The sequence below is a fragment of the Sardina pilchardus genome, chromosome 24 (assembly GCF_963854185.1).
Source record: "Sardina pilchardus chromosome 24, fSarPil1.1, whole genome shotgun sequence".
Classification (NCBI taxonomy): Eukaryota; Metazoa; Chordata; class Actinopteri; order Clupeiformes; family Clupeidae; genus Sardina; species Sardina pilchardus.
This window is the reverse complement of record NC_085017.1, coordinates 18,793,855-18,817,547: the sequence shown is the minus strand read 5'-3', so window position 1 is coordinate 18,817,547 and position 23,693 is coordinate 18,793,855. Positions and strand designations below refer to the sequence as shown.

Here is a 23,693-nt window from a genome sequence, read left to right as displayed (position 1 = left end):
GTAAGCACACACAGACCCTTAAGATAGTTTTCATTTTATTTTAAAAAACATAAATAGAAAAGTCATACAACAAGGGATTACTTATAAAAACACATTAACAGAAAACATTCTACAGCAGGCGTCCTGTACATCGTTCGGAGCCACAGTTACACAGCAGGACCTTCCCCTCCACGCTCCCCACCTCATAATTATAGTCCCATGTTAGCTCTGTTCCAGCTCTGACACGCCTGAATGAGAGCAAGAGAGGACAAAAGTAAAGAACAATTCAAAAAGGGAAAAAGTATTTTTAAAAAGTCGTGAAAAGTATTAGCTCTTAAAAAAAAGAAAAGAAATTTGACTTCACACAACACTCATCTATGGATGCCATTGTGTTAAACTATTCTGAAGGTTTGCAAGGCATATTTAAGAGTGATACATTGCAATGAATCCTTGAAATGTAAAACAGTGCAGTAAAATGTGTGATGCAATACATTATATGTCCAATTTCTGGTGAGATTTCTGGTAATATCTAGGCCACATCACAACTCTTCCATTTATGGAGTAAAAATGAATGAATACTCAAGATTCTCACTTTTTGGTGAAGAAAGCAACCCAAGGGAAGCGGAGGTCATGTGTGTCCACAAACACATTCTGGACGAACAGGTTAGGATCACAGCTATGCTGAAAGATACGTTTTTAGGTAAAAATTCAACCAATGAAAACAGGAAAAAAAAAAAACAAGTTTACACAAATAAAATTGATTAAAACTCATGATAAACCTCAAGTACAGATGTTTATAATAGTATCAAGCATCTCATCAGCAACTCAGATTTAATTAAAGGAGAAGTCCTCTCATAAATCTCTGTTTCTCGCACTAGGTAGCACCGATTAGTTTTTATTTCTCATAACAACAGTACTTGGTGACCTTGAGAAACTGAGATCTATGTGAAAAATGTGCCAGAGTAACCCTGCATATAAACATCAAAAGCCCTAAATCTTGGAATCTTGTTTCCCATCTTGCCCAAGGGTCTTGAAATGGCGAGAATGAGAACTTCACCTGGCCAGGAGAGGATGTTATTACTTACATTGAGGTAGCGCCCAAGGTTGCCCTGCTGGAGTGCATCAATTATGTAACAGTTCTCCTCCCCATCAAAGAGCCTCCGGGTAGCATTTTGAGAGGGCAAATCCTTCTTGGGACTTGGGTTGGCTGTTTCAACACCAGGCTTCACCTTCCGATGGGTGGACTTGACGGCAAAACCAGATCGTGAACCATGGGACCGTGTGGGGCTCTTGATGTCTACAGAGACTGACACCGAAGAAGAAGCAAAGAAGTGTCATAGACGAGAAATAGGAGAAGTACCCTAGTCATACAGTACAATGCAACCAGAATGTTTTCGGACCCTTTGTATTGTCCACTTTTTGTTATGTTTCAGACTTTTCAGATTTTGTTTCTCATACCACTGGGTCCTTGGTTACCTGTCTGACCATGGCCCTTCGTTCCAGAATACTCAGTTTGGCTGAGCAGCCAGATCTAGGAAGACTGTTAATTGTTCCAAATCTTTCTCGTTTGAGAAAGATGGAGGCTGCAGTGCTCTTGGGCGCTTTCAACGTAGCAGTAATATCCTCACTCTTGAACTTTCAGTGTCACTTTGGAGTGAGGATATTACGCCGAGTCTAAGTGCTCCCAATAGTTATTCCGCCACACAATATAGTTATCCCTCTTACCTGCTTAGAAATACACCACGTTTTATTTTGTCTCACCATACTTGGTCGTGTGACTACTAGTGTAACTGTATTTTAATAGGGAAAACATGGAGGTGTTTGGTCGCTTCTAACTTCATCTCTGTTTGGATCCTAAAGACTGAACTGGGCTAGCCAAGTGCTATCAAAGTAGTGCCGCGCACCAAAGCCAGTGAGTGCACGCATTGAAACGTGAGAGGTATGTATCAACTCGTCTTAGTTAAGGGAATAACATAGTTCAAAATGAAAAAACGGTGAAGTGTTCCTTTAAGCACAGGTGGACTCCAGTCAAGTTCTAGAAGAATCTCAAAGACCATTGATAGAAGTAAGATGCACCTCAAGGCCTAGCGTCATAAAGTGTTTGAATACTTATGCAAATGGATATTTCAGTGTTTTATTTAGTATAAATTAAAAGAAAACAAAATACTCCAAACACCTGCTATTTTGTGCAGTATTGGAGTATTGTGTGTAGACTGATGAGGATGATAAAATCTATTTTAAGGAAATTCTAAAACATAACAAAATGTGGAAAACTTTCCAGTTGCACTGTGTTTCAACAAGAAACACTTAAAGGAAATTTAGCACTTTTGAAGGTAGCAGTGAAAGGCAAAGGCGAGTTTTATCTAAAGTCACAGGAACTGACAGCACCTGGGCCAATCACTTACTAGACAATACAGCAATGGCTTTATCTAGTCTGTATCATACAGTACTCTATACTTCACATCTAACTTAAAGCTATTTTAAGATGTAAACCTGTTTTTTCCCCTTTTTTTTTTACCTTTTCCAAATGGATTTAAAAACAAAGCAATAATTAATTTCAGAATACTGTTCCTCACCCTTCAGTATCTTGGCATTTCGACGGGTTATATAGTTTCTCCGCATGGTTATGTCATCTTCTAGGTCATCACCCACAAAACTGTCATCAGAACAGGTATGGGCCTCACTTGAAGAGTCATCGTTGTCATCATCATCACCCTCATCATAGTCTTCATCGTCATCATTGTCACAATCATCACTATCACTGTCCATAACTGACGGCATAACTGAGGACACAAAGCCAAACACCAGAGCAGCCAAATTAATAAGAGAAGAAAAACAGCTTCCTAGATTTTGTATTGCATGGGCATATAACATAAATTAGTTTACTACCTGCAGTGCTGTTACTTGCTGCATCAGACTGGGGTTTCTTGGCATTTTCTTTGCTGGCATCCTCGCCATCTGAACAGAAAGCGTCGCTCTCGTAGCCCTCTTTCATTTTCTCCACTCCCTCGATGTAGTCCAGGTTAGCAAAGTACTCATCACCAGACACCTTACCCTCAGCGTTAGCCAGTTCATCAGTCACTATTTTACCTGGACAAGACAGAAGCAGAAAGCAGGTCATGTGTATTGGGAGGACTGTGCCGCCATGCCCAGCACTAGATAGTGCCTGCATGGTGCTTAGAGGTTGGATTGTGGAATTTGTAAGGGTGCAGAAAATCACACTGGTGAGCTATTGGGTGCCTCTCATGCAACGTTTATACGTCCTCCCTCGCTCCTCGGGCCTTGATCCTCACTGATCTACATAAAGAAAGATAGAAGAAGGGATAGACTATCCCTTGTGGCCGCCCCATCATTCTTTATGTAGATCAGTGAGGATCGAGGCCCGAGGAGCGAGGGAGGACGTACTGTATAAACGCTGCATGAGAGGCACCTATTGTCAACAAAACAGTGTGGTAGCGTCTAAATGAGGAGAGTACCTTAATCTTCTCGCTGCCCTTACCTGCAAATGTACAAACGAACGTGCCTTTGCCCACGTCGTCCAGGCACCGGATGCCCCAACCTTTGTGCTGGGTCTTAAACAGCTCCAGCCGGAGCTGGGGGCCGTGTTGTACCACCCGGTTGCAGCACATCCGCGGGTCACAGCGGCACAGCGGGTTACACTCATACACCCTGAACAGCCAGAGAGAAACACATATGAACATATCTTTTCCAAAACGCTATAAATCCATTTTTTTTTTTTTTTTAAAGATTTATTTTTGGGCTTTTTATGCCTTTATTTGGACAGGACAGTAGAGAGAATGACAGGAAGTGAGTGGGAGAGAGAGTCGGGGTGGGATCTGGAAAGGACCACGGGGCGGGAATCGAACCCGGGTCGCCAGCGTACGGTGCAGGTGCCCCAGCCAGTTGCGCCACTGCCGGGGCCTATAAATCCATTTTTGACAACATTAAAAAGTCATGTAATTTAATTGTGTATTTCAGGTAATATCAATAAAAATGCAGTTGTTTTGTTTTGAGTAAAGATAAATCAACTAAACATAAACCAATACAGTTCCACTGAAATTACTTGACGATTGGACATAGTGTTTTGGAAAATAACTCTTCATATGCCCGTCACAACTCATGACAATGACAACTCATACAGTAGCAACAGACTATTTTTTAACAGCAAGTTAGTCATGGATGATTCTCTGGTTAATTAATTAGCATAAGCATAACATCTGGAGACGCAGCCATGGGAAAGCAGAGGATGGGAATCGTACACTTCACTTACCCTGTAACCAGAGGTGCAAGTAGCCGCTTGTGAGCATAGCCAGCACTTCCATCCATAGGTCCTCCGCGACACAGCGCTGTGGCCTCAACTGTGAGCTGGTGACACGAGCACTTCGAACTGCATAATGCACACAGAACAGACAGCTAATGTAGTGGGCCAACTAGGTACAATAAACACACGCATAATATGCACACTGTCTGTATACTGCCTATATTGCATTGTATATTATTCATGTTGTATTTTGTCTATATATTGTCTGTACTACTGGATTTACACCATTTGTTGGAACCAAATTCTGTGTGTGCAGCAAAAATAATTCTGATTCTGTTCTGATGTTTTAAGCCAAGATCTGTGTCTGAAAACAAACACCAACACACCTATCCAAGCAGCCATCAGTGCAGTCGCAGCCCACCAGGAAGTCCGTCTGGGTGTTTATGTTCACCCCCTTGCCTGGTGTCCTTTTGGCAATGTACTCGATAAGTTCCGGCCTGGTGGAATCCAGCAGATTGACGCAGGGGATGGGCACAGTCTCGCTTCCCTCGGAGATGTCCGGGAGAGAGAAGAACACCTGCGGCTGCCTCGACGGGGCGCGCTTGACCAACACGAAGGGGTCCAGAGAGAACATGTCCAGCATGAGGAAGTCGCAGCGCGTCTGGAACAGGTAGTCCTGCACCTGTTTCATGGTGCTGAGGCTCCGCCCACAAGGCGAGCGGTAAAACACATGGAACGACACCTGCATCACATAAAGGATTTTTTTCTAAGCAACATGACAGATATGCTCATACGTGTTAGTAGGACATAACTGTAGGACATAACTGCATGAAAAATCACAATTTGTTCCAGTTCCAGTGCTATTTCAGTATTCAAGCATTATTTGTATAGTACAACAAAATGTTGGCACAACATAATAATAATACAAAAATAATCTCTAAAGAATGTCATACTAATTTCCAAGGGTTCTGCTATGGTTCGAATTACTGCACTTACCTTACCGTCGATACGACGGCGCCCTGTGATCCTAAAGAAGCTGTGAAGACGAGGGATCTCAAGGGGGTTGCGTCCAATATGAAGATTTGGTTGTGACGGGCGGAGGGGGTCCAAACACGCTGGACAGCAGCGGTGGGGATTGAACGTCGGACGACGAGACGGGGGGACAACGACGGGGGAGTCCACTTCAGCAGAGGGTAGAGGCCGTTTAACTCCCCGGCTGTCAGAGCCACGAGCACAAAGGAAATAGGAATTACAAAGAGCGGGCAGCCATTTCTGCAGAACCTTCCCCAATGGAAGCATAGTTACTGTACACCCTGATAGATAAGCATCATTCTTGATTAACTCCCAGGAAAAACACTAATACAGAAACATTATTGAAAAATACAATGTGGAGTGGAGTTTGCATTTCAAAATGGTCAGATAAGTTCTGGTCAGGTCTAGTCTGGTGGAGTCTACACATATGAATTGCAAAAACAAATTGATCACACTGTAGAAAGTGTTCTCTACGATCACCAATAAAGAGTGTCAGCTGTGTGTAAAACTACAGTATGCATCACTTTTGGTCATTTTAGGGAACACTAATGTAATTAATTACACTACAAAGCCAGTCAACTCAAGACACTGGACACTATTCACCCCTTGCCAATGATGTCATAAAAGTTTGCGCCACAGCAAAATAGCCTAGCTGGACGGCAAGAAGACGAGTCGAATCAATGGGTTATGATGGGACGTATGGCATAGCTCAGAGATTATAGTGAAATTTAACTTTCATGATGCCCTTCCACCACTGTTTGCATATTGTGGTGGAAGACTCTGAACACCATGAAGAGACGCAACAAGAGACGATGGCTAGGCTCTTACAGAGGAGGAAGTGCAGCAGCAGCAGCATTAGCAGCGGTGGCTGGAGGAGAAGGCGAGGCCTCTGGAGTGGGCCTGGATCCTCGGTTACGTGAGGCGATGTCTGATGGTGACATTTTTGTCAACACCACTTTTAGTTGCCTTTTATTTAATGGCACATCGTGGACAGTGGCTGTCGTCCTCTTCACCGCGACTGTGCTCGTGGCTGGTGCGCTGTTCTGCTGAGAAGTGGTAGTGGTAGTAGTAGTTGAGACCACAGCGGCTGACTGAGGTTTAGAAACAGGAGGTCTTCCAGAAGATTTCGTCCCTTCTGAAAGATCAAAGAGAGGACTGCATAAGAGAAAAAGACTGAAATCTGACCTAATTAAGTTGTAAACAAAGAATTGGTTACCACATGAACACTGGATAAAACAAAATCAAGTAAGTATAGCTCCATATGAGGTGTTGCATGATTTTAAGTGACAGTTGTGTGACATTATTTGAGCTGCATGACCTCTGGGATAGGATAACACACACATCAGGAGCTGATATTGACGTGTTTGCTGCATGTTGTTCTAATCTTGTGCATGACACTTAGAGTATACATACACAATACCCTATATTTTCACACTGAACAAGACAAACAGGTGTCAGCTCTTGGACAAAGCTCAGAATAGAGATAGGAGATAATATAGACTTAAAACTAGATCACAATATCTTATTTTTTGCAACAATTATATCAATTACAATTTTTAAAATAGTACTATTCACCATAGTTGTTTGCAGTGTCTGCAGCAAACACAACAAAATGAAAACTGATCCTGACCATTATCAGCAATGAACTCTACTACCTAATGTACAGTTCACACTCCTCATTCAGTCATGCTTCTCTCTTGTAGACACATAAAAACATGTCGTCATCTAGATGATTAATATTGCAATACAATAAATTCTTATCATGGGGAGGGATTCTACCTGTACATAGCTAAACAATACGGCCCATCCCTTGTGCTGAGGGGCAGGTAAAGAGAGAAGGTGAGGGCTGTGAGCATTGTTGACAGCATTGCTCACCTTTCTGTTTTTCCTCTTGACTTCGTTTCCTAATTCTATACACATAAATCAAGCGCTCAGAGCCTTTGTAGAGCCACTCGCTGTGTTGATCTCCCTATAATGGAAAAACACACGTACATTTCTTACATATCACAGGGATGTGGTTTGGAACCAGCCTTACAGTTATTTTCCAACAAATGAAAGGGTGCAAAAGTGCAGGCAAGAAGACCCAAAGAAAAGAAGAAGCTGAAGGAGCCAGCACTGATATAACCTTCATCTCATTCCCTATATGCTCTTCACAGAAAGTAAAAGAACATACATTCACAAAAAAAAACAAACAGTCCCACTTATGAAAAGTTGGATGCTGAGCCAGAAAGTCAATATTTCACTTTGCCTTCTCAGATACCGTTATTTTCCAACTACTAGCCGCGGCTTATACATTGATTTTGCTAAATTTATTCAGCTATGAGGTTAATACACGGGTACAGTTAATATGGTATTAATATGGTTTTGTTTCTTTAAACTGGCATAAAACACTGTCCTGCGGCTTATACACAATGCGGCTAATACACAGGTAATTACTGTTTCAAATCTACACTGATCTCATTCATGGCCTCTCTAGAATCCAATTCACAGAGATTTGAACTCTGTTTACCCTAAGAACAGGCAATGAGCAGCAAAGACACACACGGACACACACACACACACACACCTTAAAGGTGATTTTCACCAGGCTACAATCGACCTCGGTGATGGTTGCCTCCTGCCTTACTCTGTTCACTCTAAGAACATGCAATGAGCAGCAAAGACACACAGAGACACACAGACACACCTTAAAGGTGATTTTCACCAGGCTACAGTCGACCTCGGTGATGGTTGCCTCCTGCCTTGCTCTGTTCACTCTAAGAACATGCAATGAGCAGCAAAGACACACACAGACACAGACACAGACACACACACACACACACACCTTAAAGGTGATTTTCACCAGGCTACAGTCGACCTCGGTGATGGTTGCGTCCTGCCACTCTCCGTCGCGCCGCACCTGCAGCTCCTCCCCCTCGCGCAGCACCAGGATGGTGGGGACGTGGCTCTGCTGCAAGAACTCCTCCACGATGTGCCGCACCTCTGGGTCCTCGATGTCCTCCCACACGTTGTCCACTGCAACGCCAATGTCAATTTATTCTTATGGTTACGGTCACGGTTACGGTTACGGTTACGGTATTTAGCAGCCGCTTTGGTCCAAAGCGACATACAAATAACAACAATGCAATAGCTACGTTTAATAGTAAACATATGAAGAGTTGCCACTACGACATTAAGGAAAATAGCAATAATAAACAATAATGCCAATTCAATCAATAACTTAATGAAAATAACTAAATACTGTCATGTATGAACCATAACGCATAATACAGCTGGTATATAGCACTTTTCTACACAACAGCGGTTAACCTAAGTCATTACAGGGACAATCACATAGACTACTTAGGTCTTATGTATGTCCATTTCTTTAACACATGGCTAAGGAATGGAAGAGAAAGATTGCAATACAACCAGTCACAGAGAGCAATGCCATAAATTGCATGTGACACAATTAAGAAAACACAGACGTACACACATTCAAGTCCAGCCATGGCTGCTGATACAACAAGGTTACAAACGTGAGAGATGCTTGTGAACAAGGAAAGCAACCTCAAACTATACCAGCTTACATGGTTTGTAGACGAGGTGCATGTCCGGGAGGGTTACGTAACTAACATTCCCGTCATCATAGAACACCAGGAACCTGTAAGAAGTGACACACAGACACAAAAGAACTCTATGAAGAATTGCTCAAAAAAAGGTTGGGCTTTGATATCAAATGACTCACAGCTAATCACAATCTCAATTAAGTTTGGGGTTCCTTGGAAAGTGCATGTCTGATGTCATTACCTCATGCGATTCTTGCGGTCGGGAAGCTCCGTTATGACCGCAGACATGAACCAGGACTGGTCCCCCTCACGGAACCGGGCTGCCACCCGAGCGCCGATTTTCAGCTGGGCCAACATCGGCGAGTTATGAAAAGCCACATGATGCCCCGACAGTAACATCTTCTTCAGCTCAAAGTGTACTTTATATTTGAAACCACCATCTAATAGAAGATGTGGATGAGAGGGCTAAATTACTTCAGGGAGAACAGTTTATAAACTTAATTACATAACATTAATTACAGCAATATGGCATTTTATAAACAAAATATGCCATTTTCAACAAATAACACCACAGGCAGCTGAGAGGAGCCGAGTCAGATGGGCATCATGCAGAACAGCACTGCGAAAACCCTACATCTAAAGACTTGATTTCCAAGTGCAACACATGATCAAGATCATGATCAGGGACTGCAGATGGAAATTAGTCTGTCTCTAAATCTGGTGCATTTACATGTTCTATAAGGCCATGTCGATAAATAAACATTGTCCCTTTCTTAAATAAATAAAAGATAAAACATAAACGGTGTCCAGTGTGTGTGTGTCTTATTTGTGGCAGGCAGGTGCTCCTACCTATGGGCCTGATCTCTGCGAGAGTGGCCTCCTTCCAGGTCTTGGTCCTCTGCCTGCCCATCACTTTCATGTCCACCTTGAGCTCCTTCACTGGCTGCGGTGGCACGATCTTCGTGGCTGAGCACAACAGAGAGACAGAATGGATGAATAATGAGTATTTCACCTTGTTCTCTAAAGCCCAAATCACACCAAAGATTCCCGACGCAATGAGACCGAGTTGCAGCGGTGTAGTTGCAAGCCGTCGCAGAGCATTCAACATTTTTAATCGCAGTTGCAAGGTTTTAGAACGTTGCGGCTTGTCTCGTCTCATCGGGAATCTTTTGCCTGAACCGTAATTAACACAGAAGGTATGCAACATTGGTCTGAGAGATAGAGAGAGTTGAGAAACAAGTAGTTTAAAAGGCAATAACTAGCAAGTGTATGGCAACAACAAGAAAAATACATAAAATAAGCAAAAATAAAAAAAATACATAAAAGTGAGTAAGAAAGTAAAAGTATGGAGCCCCTAAAGGGACATGCAAAAAGAAACAAAAACACACACAGTCTCTCACTCTCTCTCACACACACGCACACTGGATGGCCACTAAAACACAGTTTACAGCTTCATTGGGCGTAGGCCGATATGGTTTTATCAGATTAATATGTGTGTCATATCATAACAACCATTTTTGTTGGATAATATACCGTCCCAGAAATAACTGGGATAAATCATTTTATTGTAATCATGTTACGCCACTGATATATGCTAACATAACAGCAAAACGCTATACAGGGATAGAGGGCACAGAATTCTACAGACTGGCAACAGGAGGCCTTACGTCTTGTCCATGACAGGTGGGCCGATTTTGTTGGGTTTCCATGTTGAGTGGAGTTCTGCGGCGGCTGCTTCTGTTGGTTGGCAGGTGCAGCAGACTGGGAGCTGGACTTCTGAGATTTAGACACCTTTCTTGTCTTGGTGGCTTCATCCTCCGAAGAATCATCACAGTCTATAAAAGATAATGCATTATTTTTTTAAAGATATACTTTATTTAGGCTGCATTTTCAACTTAAAGTGTGAAATATTAAACCTTAATACTAGCCTGTTTGTCCCAGGTTATTGTGAAGCTGCAATATCATAACTAGAAATGCAATTCCAAGGAATTACCAGTGCATGAAAATGCAAAAAAACGTAGATATGGCTACTAAGGTGTAGCTAGGGTAAACATGGTGGTTGCATAGTTTAAAGAGAGTTGATGGTGTTAAGGTAGACATTTTAAAGCTTAAACATTCCTGTTCTAACTTAACTAATGATTTCTAACAGGTATTCTAAAATGTTGACTATGCTAACAATGCTAACCAGGTTGATAAGTTAACTTAGCTGATGATTTCTAGCAGTAATGTTAAAAATGCTAACTATGCTAACATTGCTAACTATGTTAACAATGCTAACCATGTTGATTAGCTAACTTAGCTAATCATTTTAGCAGTTGTGCTAAAAATGCTAACTATGCTAACTATGTTAACAATGCTAACCAGGTTGATTTGCTAACTTAGCTAATCATTTTTAGCAGTTATGCTAAAAATGCTAACTATGCTAACAATGCTAACTTGCTAGTGAGGACTTTTATTTTGAAACAGTAGTTGCTAGGGTATCCATGGTGCCCACTATCAGGAATAAAGAAGTTACTGTAGTATAATCATGTTGGTTGCTATGGAAACTGTCAAAAACGCTTAGTTTTAATGGTTGCTATGTTGGTTGCTAGGTACATGGAGGTTTCATTTAGTTGACTGGAGGCATAGTTGATGATAACTGACAGTTGGAATGGTTGAACCGTTAAATAGTTGAGTAGTTTCAGTGGTTAAATGATTTAATAGTGTATTATTGCAGTGAGGACTTTTATTTTGAAACAGTTGTGGAAAGAGGAAACAGTTAACAGGATATGTAGTCTTCACAGAGAGATTGTATGCTTAAAGCCTGAGAGAGAGAGGGCTGCTGCAGGTGGGGCTGGCCACCTGGCATAAGATTCTAATTGCTCAACGACCCGATTGTGATGTCATAGAGGCCAATGTTAAGTCTATGGGGAAATTTTGAATAGTTTTTATTTAATAGTTCAAAAAGTATAAATGTTACAAAGTTGAAAAGTCATAGCAACCCGATCCATTAGAATACCTACGTTACAAAGTTTGAATGAAGTTTCTAAGTTAAACGGTTGAAGAGAAATTGCGGTCAGAAAAAGTGGTAAGCGGAATAATAATAACTAGAAATGCAATTCCAAGGAATTACCAGTGCATGAAAATGCAAAAAAAGATAGATAATGTAGATATGGTTACTAAGGTGTAGCTAGGGTAAACATGGTGGTTGCATCGTTTACAGAGAGTTGATAGTGTGAAGGTAGACAGTTTAAAGCTGAAACATTCCTGTTCTAACTTAACTAATGATTTATATTCATGTTAAAATGTTGATTAGCTAACTTAGCTAATGATTTCTAGCAGTTGTGCTAAAAATGCTAATTATGTTAGCAATGCTAACTTTACTAACAATGCTAACCAGGTTGATTAGCTAACTTAACCGATGATTTCTAGCAGTAATGCTAAAAATGCTAACTATGCTAACAATGCTAGATTTGCTAACAATGCTAACCAGGTTGATTAGCTAACTTAGTTGATGATTTTTTGCAGTTATGCTAAAAATGCTAGCTATGCTAACAAAGCTAACCATGCTAACTAGATAACTTGCTAGTGAGGACTTTTATTTTGAAACATTTGTTGCTAGGGTATCCATGGTGGCCACTATCAGGAAACAAGAAGTTACTGCAGTATAATCATGTTGGTTGCTATGGAAACGGTCATAAACGCTTAATTTTAATGGTTGCTATGTTGGTTGCTAGGTACATGGAGGTTTCATGTAGTTGACTGGAGGCATAGTGGATGATAACTGACAGTTGGAATGGTTGAACAGTTAAATAGTTGAGTAGTTTCAATGGTCAAATGATTTAATAGTGTATATTGCAGTGAGGACTTTTATTTTGAAACAGTTGTGGACAGAGGAAACAGTTAACAGGATCTGTAGTCTTAATGAGATTGTATGCTTAAAGCCTGAGACAGAAGGTGCCTCTCATATAGCGTTTACGCGTCCTCTCTCGCTCCTCACTGATCTACATAAAGAATGATGGAGCGGCAACAATGGGATAGTCTAGCCCTTCTTCTATCTTTCTTTATGTAGATCATTGAGGATCGAGGAGCGAGGGAGGACATATAAACGCTGCTTGAGAGGGACCCACAGTAAATACTTTAAAAGTTGTATGTAGATAGTCTAATTAATGTTGATAGACAGAATGTTTAATGGATGTTGATAGGCAGATTGTTTAATAGATATTGATTGACAGTTTAATGGTGGATGAGTGAATGGTCTGAAGAAGATGAATGGATAGAAGGTTGGATGGAATGTGCCTTATATTCTTGTTAAGAGAGACACTGATACAGCTCTCTGAGAGTAGTTGACACAGGTGTAATCAATTTAACTGGCTAGTCTTAAGAGAACCAGAGTGTACTCTTAAAGCCTGAGACAGAGTAAATAATTAAAAAGTTGAATGTAGATAGTCTAATTAATGTTGATAGACAGATAGTTTAATGGATGTTGATAGACAGATTGTTTAATAGATGTTGATAGACAGTTTAATGGGTGGATGAGTGAATGGTCTGAAGAAGATGAATGGATAGAATGTTGGATGGAATGTGCCTTATATTCTTGTAGAATGGAGAGACACAGCTCTCTACTGAGAGTAGTGGATACAGACACAGGTGTAATCAATTTAACTGGCTAGTCTTAAGAGAGCCAGCCTGAGACAGAGTAGATTGTTTAAAAGTTGAATGTAGAACGTCTAATTGATGTTGATAGGCAGACTGTTTAGAATGGGTGGATGAGTGAATGGTTTGAAGAAGATGAATGGATATAAAGTTGGATGGAATTAGGAGGACTTATTTTGATACTGTTGTGCACAGAGGATACAGGGGAACAGAATATGTAGTCTTCAGAGAGATTGCCTGAGAGAAACTGACAGTTGGTGCCCAGGTGGCTGACCAGCTGGAGTAAGATTCTAATTGCTGCCGTGATGTCATAATGAGCAATGTTAAGTCTATGGGGGAAATTGTAATAGTTTTTAACTAATAGTTTAAAAAGTATAAAAGTTACAAAGTTGAAAAGTCATAGCACACATGTCCTAAGTAAGACCTACGTAACGCAGTTTGAATGAAGTTTCTACGTTAAACGGTTCTAGCTGATTTGCGTGCGTTAGAAGAAGAATAACTAGAAATGCAATTCCAAGGAATTACCAGTGCATGAAAATGCAAAAATAGATAGATAATGTAGATATGGTTACTAATGTGTAGCTAGGGTAAACATGGTGGTTGCATTGTTTACAGAGAGTTGATAGTGTGAAGGTAGACAGTTTAAAGATGAAACATTCCAGTTCTAACTTAACTAATGATTTCTATTCATGTTAAAATGTTGATTAGCTAACTTAACTGATGATTTCTAGCAGTAATGTTAAAAATGCTAACTATGCTAACAATGCTAAATGTGCTAACAATGCTAACCAGGTTGATTAGATAACTTAGTTGATGATTTTTTGCAGTTATGCTAAAAAATGCTAACTATGCTAACTATGCTAACCATGCTAACTAGCTAACTTGCTAGTGAGGACTTTTATTTTGAAACATTTGTTGCTAGGGTATCCATGGTGGCCACTATCAGGAAACAAGAAGTTACTGCAGTATAATCATGTTGGTTGCTATGGAAACGGTCATAAACACTTAATTTTAATGGTTGCTATGTTGGTTGCTAGGTACATGGAGGTTTCATGTAGTTGACTTGAAGCATAGTGGATGATAACTGACAGTTGGAATGGTTGAACAGTTCAATAGTTGAGTAGTTTAAATGGTTAAATGATTTAATAGTGTATTATTGCAGTGAGGACTTTTATTTTGAAACAGTTGTGGACAGAGGAAACAGTTAACAGGATATATAGTCTTCTAAGAGACTGTATGCTTAAAGCCAGAGAAACTGACAGTTGGTGCCCAGGTGGCCGGCCACCTGGCGTAAGATTCTAATTGCTGCCGTGATGTCATAATGAGCAATGTTAAGTCTATGGGGGAAATTGTAATAGTTTTTAACTAATAGTTTAAAAAGTATAAAAGTTACAAAGTTGAAAAATACAAAGCACACATCGCGTAAGTAAGACCTACGTAACACAGTTTGAATGAAGTTTCTACGTTAAACGGTTCAAGCTGAATTGCGTGCGTTAGAAGAAGAATAATAAAAAGTTGAAGTTGAAGTTGAAGCCTAGGAAGAACAGTACAGTGCATTTTCATGCACTGTAATAAGAAGAAGAAGCCTAGGAAGAACAGTACAGTGCATTTTCATGCACTGTAATAAGAAGTCTAGGAAGAACAGTACAGTGCATTTTCATGCACTGTAATTACACGCATATTCAATATGAACAAAAGTGCCACATAAGCAGGACATAAAATGCAATCTATCTAATGACTTATGTAGGCTGCCATATCAGTTCACATGCTGCCTACTTTTATGTGGACAAAAGACATTCTATAACTTGCTGACTCATATCTGACAGAAAATGTGTCAGAATAGTACAAACAGGTGGCTCCTGGGACAAAGGGCACAGAATTCTTCAGAGAAGAGACGAGAGGCCTTACCGCTTCCCCAAACATCTCTAACAGATCTTGGTGTGTAGGTTGATTTTTTCTGGTTGGCCTGTACAGTTGAATTTGCAGAGTTCTGTTGTTGGCTTGCGGATGTAGAGGACTGAGAGCTGGACATCAGAGATTTGGACGCTGTGTTGCTCGTGTTGGCAGCTTCCCTGGTCGAGCGGAGTGGTTTTCCAGCTGCAGTGGTGTTGGGGGAGGATGTGTGTGTTCTGTTGACGTTGGAAATCCGGGTTTCAATGGGAGGTGTAGTGTTACTCGGAGTGTTCACTTTGGAATTTGTTGAGACAGACGAGGCTGACTGGGATCTGGAAGTGGCGCTAACGGTTGCGGGCGCTTTAGCGTCCGAGAGATTTTTCGGATCGGATTTGGAATTTGAAACTTTTGCAGGCGTTGAGGCAAGCGCCTGCTTTTTGGTGGCACCTGGTCTGTGCTTTTCACTGGACATTCCAGATTCCACCTTTTCAGAAGTAGTCTTGTTGGGTTTTGTGACGCTAGGCTTGGCGATTGCTTGCGTGAAGAAGCTTCTCATGGACGTCTGTTTCCTGGCTGTATTTTTTTTCTTGCTAGATGTCTCAGGCGTAGAGTTCTCTGTCTCAGGGGCAGGACTGGATGTCGGCGTTTTGTGGTTGTCGCTGGGTGTCGAATCTTTACCGGTCTTACTGGGACCATGACTGGAAGCTTTGGACTTGGGCTTTTGAGGACCATCCGACACGGACCGGACATAGTTTTTCAACTTTGATTTGATGAGGCTGGCATTCACCTCCTTTTTGGCCTTGGCAGACGGGCTGCCAGGGGTGGACACTGGCAGAGGTGAGGTGGGACTCTCATGGACTGCTGTGGGCATAGGGGTGCTTTGAGCCGAGGGAGGGGCTTGTGGACTTGGCACTCGTGGTGTGCTCTCCTTCAACATGTGTGTTGGGGTAATAAGGTTGGCACTGTTCACAGACTGTTTGCCAAGCTGTGGCTCTTTCTTAGCTGACCAGCAGGACTCCTCCATTGCCTCTGCACCATTTTCCAGCTACAGTTACGGATGGAGACAGTGGTTTGTTAGCCGATGAAAACAGAACTTGGCTATAAATGTGAGCTTGGCTAAATGTATGCAGATGATTTTTTTCTTACCAGGCTCTGCTCCATTTTCACAACAGCTGGACTTGTGTCAGGTTCATCTGAAAGCAAAGAGGTACCATTGATGAGCGACTTTTGTAAATACTTACAAGTTACAAGAAGTGCTTTCAATTCATTGACAAGCAAAAACACCTTTTCCCAGCTGGAAAGAGTGAGGGCACCAGCTCCTCTTCTTTTTCTCTCTCTAGAACTGTTTACAGCGATTAAACGCAGCTTCTAGGGTGTTAACCAAAACGAAAAGATCCCCAATCCTTTGGTCCCTACATTGGCTTCCTGTTAGTTACAGAATTGATTTTTAAAGCATTACATCTTGTTTTTAAAGCACGAAATGGCATTGGCCCAACCTACATATCTGACCTGTTCAAACAGTATGCTCCAACCAGATCAGTCTCTAGTGTCTATGCAGCTAGACTTTGGAACCAGCTACCAGAAGAGATTTTTTAAATAAAAGCACCCACAATCTCCATTTATGAGTCCAAACTTAAGACTAAGCTAAATGTTATGCACTTTTGTATGTTTTTATTGAAAGTCTTTTATTATTTGTTGATAATTATTTATGCCTCCTCCTCATCGTCTGTGTTTTCTTCAGTTGCGTTCTCTCAATTTTCTGTAAAGCACATTGAACTGCCTGGTGTAAGAAATGCGCGTTACAAATAAAACTGCCATGCCTTGCCTTTTCTATCACACAGCACTACACCTGGTTGAATTAGTGGGTAAGATGGCATTGCTTTTCCAATCTATTCAGTTGCATGCAGGACACACCAGACTGCACATTGCCTGCTATTTTAAAATCCGTTGAATTTGCAAGGTGCAGATAAACCTTTGAACTCAACAAAAAACATTACAAGTGACTGTGAAACAAATAAAATATTTTACCACAATCCATGAAGTTTTCATCGTCATGATTCTCATCACCATTATCCACAACAGCCTCCGCTAACTGTATGACATCGGCCAGTTGCTTATGGTCTGAATCGTCATTCTCAGAATCTGTGTCTCGGTACTCAAGATCCAGCTTTCTGTAGAAGCCCTTCCACACCGCCTCACACTCCAATACTGACCTGTAAATAAGAAAACAAATGAGTTGCTGTATTATTCTTTGTTATAAATTGTTATTAAAACAATTGGGAACTGATACGGGAGACACCATTTCCCATATAGCCTAGCAGCCAGCACTCACATTTTCCCCAGGTTTCTTCCATATTTTCCAGGAAACTCCCGCAAAATGACTCTCAAACTTTTTTATGAGTAGGCTTATCGTTTTACACAGTTCCAGTTGTTTGCTTGTCTGACTTTCCTCCCCAAATTGCTGCGTATAAAATCTACAGTCTACTCACATAATCCACAGTTTCAAACCATCTCTGTGGGAACAGAGAAATTTACTTTTCAGCATGAGCCTGTCCCTCTCAGCCCCTTCCATCATATCATTTGTCTGCTGTCCACCTGACCGCTTTACAGGCAATACTAGCCATTCTACACAATCTGGACTGTGGTCATAACATCTACACCTTATAAACACTTCCTGTTTCACCATGACTGTGTGCACCAGTGCACAAAAGAAGGTTCATAAGACATGGCTCTACAGCTCAGACCTGAAAAAAAAGTTCCTCGACACTGATCCTTAGCTGGTCTTCTTAATTACATCTTGCATGCTTCTTCAATGGTGTGCAGTGTCAGTGGTGATAGCCCTTCTCCTATAGCACTCTGGTGACGTCAAACCCTGCATGCACAGTGACCATTGCTTGAGCATACGATCTCTCACTATCTACTGAACAGCTTGCACCGCTCTTGCAAGTGTAAAAAAAAAATATCTTACTTCCACAAGACCTATAATTTTGTTTATGGGGGCATATGTAGGTTACTTGGTTCCTTTTTTTGCTGCACAACTGCACAGTAAATTACTAGAACACATCACCCTTATCCTTCACTGCGCTGGCTTTCTGTCACCAGCAGAATAGACTACAAGGTCTCCCTTCTCATTTACCAGCACATCCACAGTAATGCTCCCCCTTACTTCAAAGAGCTACTCACCCCACTAATCTCAGCTACTCACCCTCACAATTCTCCGTTACACTGACTCAAACCGGCTGTCTCCACAGCCCCCAGAGACAAATTAAGGACAATGGGGCCTTCTGGGGCCTTCTGTTCCTTCTGTTCCCCTCCCAGACACCCTGAGGGCCTCAGTCTACAGACAGTTTTAAAAGGGGACTAGGGTTGGTAATGAATAATCGACAATCGATTATTTGTCATTAAGAATTCATTCGAATAAAAATTCTAGCCGAGTGAATAATAATCTACGATAATATATTTTATTTGTAACACAATAAACCTTAAAAATAATACATTAAAACAATACAATAAACTAAACTAACCCTTGGGTAAAACACATCAAAATATCATAAAAGGCAGCAGCCATCAAAGTTAACAAAAACCCAACATCCACCATGGGAGTCTATGGCAGCCCATAGAACAGTCTGGTAAAAATGTGTGAAATTGGCACACTGATTGGAGACAGTGACTGAGTCCCATGATTAATTTCACCAAGTTTCATGTTGGCACCTTGAACGCTGTAGGTCAAAGTTGGATCTGTGTTCTGATGGTAATAATTTATGAGTATTATTTTGGAGTTCTATACCATTGCAAGCAGCCTTGAATCACAATCTGTGCAAGCAAGGATACTTGTTGTGTTAGAAGGAAACACTTTCCCTTCCCCCCTGTGAAATGCTAATTGCCAACATTCCTTTGGAATGTGAGACCAACTTGCCCTAAGACAAAGGATTCTACCTTGATGTAATATATCTATATGTCATGAAATGTAAATGTATTCATGTCTGGTATCATTATGATAGTCTTGGGGTAAGGATTGTAATGATTCTAGTGTAAGAATGTTTGGAATATTCTGTAAAGCAGGGGTAGGCAACCTATGGCACGGGTGCCACTGCTGGCACGCCAAGGCATAATCACTGGCACGCGCCACCAGCATCAGCAAAAAAAAAAAAAAATCTCAGACTGACAAAGTGACAAACTACAAACCCCAGATAAAAAAGCAAGGACAGGGACAGTACTTTTTAATTGAGACATATAGCCTATGATTCATTTTAGCCTAAGCCCACACTGTTCAGTTAAATAGGCCTGCTGTTGCCTATAAAATGTTGTGGCTGTTTCGTTTGTTATGCATGGCTATAATAATTAACATTTTATTTTATTAGCACATTTTCAATGTAAAATAAAATTCCAAATTTGTAGAAGTATATTCCCGTTGTTTGTGTGGTTTTTTTAACCATTATTGTTGATAGTGGCACACTCATTGACTAGACATTTTGAAGTTGGCACTGGAGGTCCCAAAGGTTGCCGACCCCTGCTGTAAAGTGATGATAGTGACATATATGATATCCCTCCACATGTAAATCTAATCAGAGTGAGGAGGTGTGACTAGGTGTGACTAGGTGTGAGTGGGTGTGACTGAAGCCATCTACAGTGAGGAGAAAATGTATTTGATACCATGCTAAAGTTGCCTAAAAAGAGGAATATAAAATCGTCATTTGACAATTGATCTTAATGTCTTAATTCAAAAATTGAGTAAAAATAAAACCGCTAAGTACGCCAATTTTCTTTGTGATGGAAGAATGTTTCGTAAATAAATAAATGTTCTTCCTAAATGCTAGGGGGAAGTAAGTATTTGACCCCCAATGTAACCCTATGGGAATTCAACACATAGGGTTAACATAGGGGCGGGCAGATTTTTATTTTTTAAGGCCAGCTATTTTATGGATTCAGGATATTATGCATCCTGATAAAGTTCCCTTGGCCGTTGGAATTAAGATAGCCCCACATCATTACATACCTTTCACCATAGCTAGAGATTGGCATGGTGCTTTTTCCAGTAGGCCTATTAGCCTGTTTGATGCTCATTGAGCTCAATGCAAATCAAACAGGCTAATAGGCCTACTGGAAAAAGCACCATGCCAATCTCTAGCTATGGTGAAGGGTATGTGATGATGTGGGGCTATTTTAATTTCAAAGGCCAAGGGAAATTTATCGGGATGCATAATATCCTAGATCCATGAAATAGCTGGCCTTTAAAAATAAAAATCTGCCTGCCCCTATGTTAACCCTATGTGTTAAATTCCCATAGGGTTACATAGGGGGTCAAATACTTCCTTCCCCTAGCATTTAAGGAAAACATTTATCTATTTACGATACATTCTTCAATCACAAAGAAAATTGGTGTCCTTGGCGGTTTGATTTGTACTAATTTTTTGAGTTAAGGCATTAAGATCAATTGTCAAATGATGATTTTATATTCCTGTTTTAGCAGGGTATCAAATACATGTGCTCCTCACTGTAAGTGAACCAATGACCTTGCCTTGTTTTTGGCACCCTGTCCCCTTTGTTCAAATCTTTATACATGTGATGAATTTGCAGTGTTGGTGAGAATGAGAATGAAAATGTGAGATTGACTTTTGTAGAAGGAAGACATGCTGCAGGCCATGGGTCTATGGGTCAATCCAAAGGCCCATGGCCTCCTCAGACTAGGCTAAAGCTAATGTTACCCTCTCTGCTTGTAAGAATAAAACCTGAATCCTAAGTTTTCTTGAGTTTGCCAGTCTAAATGAATAAGTAATTATATAGAAATATAGAATTACCTACAGTTCACACAATTAACTGAGTTCAATGCACCCTATGGCATCACTTTCTGCCATGATGGATTTTCCACCATATTGGATTTTATCAAAAGTGAGATGTCATTTTCATAGGTCACAAATTTTGTCTGATGGACACCAATCTGACACACATATGATCTTCAGACCAAGCTTGACAAAAAGTGTCCCATTGTGTTTTCATTGCGTTCACCCGTAACAGCCCATTGAAATTGGTGGCGAAGCACCAAACAGGAATTGAGCTCACATCTCATATGAAGACATTGAACCTGTTACACTTTGCCCCCCATTTTGAGTTTTTGCTCAAAATTGCACGCTGGTACTAACAATGGCCCTGTTTTCACATGCTTTGACTTATAATCAAGTGCTTGACCTCTGTTGAAAGCTAAGGCCTTGTAGAATCTTTTGGTAACAATAGATTGAGTGGCAAAGGATAGACTGGATGGGTTGAGGATGCAACAGAGACTACTCACCCATGCACACTATCATGAAGGAAGCGGGAACGGTTGAGTGCCTTCTCCCTTTCAGTGATCCATTTGGCTGTCTGTGCATTGTGGTCTTGCTGCTGTTTTATGTTGCTGTTCTCCAGCACCGCGGTTTCGACCCACCGCTGAAGCTCATCCACGTATCCTTCATGTTCTGCCATTCTAAAGAGGATATTTCTGTGTAAAAAAAAAAAAGAATGAATTTTAACCGAAACTGCCACTTGAACTAACTACAAAGGCATTGTGCAGCTCGCACCTTTATCCTAATGGTTAAAATAATCGTTAGTTGCAGCCCTCCCCAAAATTCCCTTTCATTCAAGTAATTTCCTTTAATTCAATGAGACTTTCCAACTTAGAATATTTCCAAAATTACGCATCTGAATTTCCCATGGAAAGATTCGGGATATTGTTGACATGTTCCCCCTCTTTGCAACCCTAGATATCATACAATCATCCGTCAGAGCAACGCGGAGAAGCTTTATATTACATTGCCTAAACTGTCTAGGCTGGGTGAACCCTGACTATAAACTGTCAGCTCCACAAACACAGTCTGGTCAACTCACATCTATAACAACTGCCGTTTAACAGGAAGTTCCACTACCAATCATGCAGAAGTCTATGGCAGGAGTGGGTAGAAGGTCCACCAAATGTACGAAATTTGCCATGTTGAACTGAAGCTTGACTGATGCTTGACTTTCAAAAAATTAATCCCAAAATCTTTCCGAAATATGGCAATAAAATATTTCCCCAAATCGCCCAGTCCTAATAAACATGACTTCATAACAACTTGTAGAGTCACGGACAGGTAATCATGCCCTGATTATTTTTGAGCATTAAATGGGTGAGGAAAGTAAACCTGTTGGAGTTGATTACTGTTATTAACAGTAGCCTACCAATTACTGAGCAGGAAAGCAGCTGTTAGGCTACACGAGACATCAATGAATTGAATAACAAAATCACGAACGGTATTCGGATAAACGCTTTCTGAAAATTCTACAATGACATTTAATGAGTCTACATGAAACAATCCGAAATAACTTTGAACATGCACGAATTCACATGGGACGCACCAACGCGCTCTATGATCTTTGGTTAACACTAGCCTGAAACGTTCAGTGAACGCTACTTGGAAGATAACGTTATCATAAACATAGGCAACACTTGGCAAAAGGCTAGAAGTTCAGTATGTCTTACCCCCCAAATAAGGTTTAATGATAACGTGTAGCTTCTACTGCCATTTCCAGTATCAACTTGCAGTAACTTTGTCAGAAAATATGCGCGCTATGGTCATGCCCAATCCCTTCCCAGGTCACGGGAAGTGGTCATAGCGCATGCGTACCTTTATTTCACTAATCCTCTCCAGAGCCTCTCTTTTACTGTCTATTTGCATTCCTTCTATCTCTCTTTTTTTTCGGGTTTACACCTATGGAAACACACCCCACGTTATCCTTGCAGAGGAGTGATATTTTCCAATATGTTCCAGTTTGATTTTTGCCATACAAGTCTATGGTCCAAAAGGGTAATGAAATGGACATTTTATGACGATTTAGAGTGGATTAAAGGATTTTGGCTCCTTGATAAATAGCAAACTAGTCATTAACTAACCCTTTGTTAATATTTGTTAATTGTTACTAAAATATGTGTTTGCCAAAAGTGAATGTTTTTTCATCATTAATTAATGAATGAGTCATCTATTTGTCTGAACCTGAGCATCACCTTTGTAGCCTACTCTTCGAATACATAATATAATATTTGTATTAATATATTTCAGCTTTGCCTGTTTTTTTTTTTTTTTTTTTTTTTTTTTTTTTTTAATTGAGGACCTTTGTGAACCTTCATTTCCAGTGTGAGAGACCCATAGCTTACTCATTTTAATGATGAAAAAACATTAACTTGTGGCAAATAGATATTTTAGTAACAATTAACAAATATTAACAAAGGGTTAGTTGATTACTAGTTTGCTATTTATTAAGGACCCTTATTATGGAGTGTTACTGGAATTCCCCAAGGGATATCCCCGAGAACCCTCCCTCCCTATTCTTATTGA

General features: G+C 40.7%; 1 protein-coding gene across 2 annotated transcripts; it reads right to left on the bottom strand.

Annotated features, from left to right (window-relative positions):
- Positions 1-18: 18 nt before the first annotated feature.
- Positions 19-22,952, bottom strand: LOC134072173 (histone-lysine N-methyltransferase SETDB1-B-like). Of its 2 annotated transcripts, none has more exons than XM_062528705.1 (21): positions 22,841-22,952; positions 21,635-21,823; positions 17,377-17,561; positions 16,495-16,541; positions 15,364-16,393; positions 10,488-10,655; positions 9,670-9,786; positions 9,062-9,260; positions 8,842-8,915; positions 8,097-8,287; positions 7,148-7,241; positions 6,101-6,407; positions 5,237-5,456; positions 4,627-4,982; positions 4,250-4,366; positions 3,479-3,648; positions 2,869-3,069; positions 2,556-2,762; positions 1,065-1,285; positions 572-660; positions 19-227 (listed from the first exon to the last, which is right to left on the bottom strand). In XM_062528705.1, the coding sequence occupies exons 2-21, from the start codon at positions 21,805-21,807 to the stop codon at positions 110-112; spliced, it is 4,284 nt and encodes a 1,427-aa protein (XP_062384689.1). In that variant the 5' UTR covers positions 21,808-21,823; positions 22,841-22,952; the 3' UTR covers positions 19-109. The 2 variants fall into 2 exon arrangements, 1 of the variants encoding a protein (XP_062384689.1); XR_009937135.1 differs by having other exon boundaries at positions 187-227; positions 572-655.
- Between the last annotated feature and the right edge of the window lie 741 nt (positions 22,953-23,693).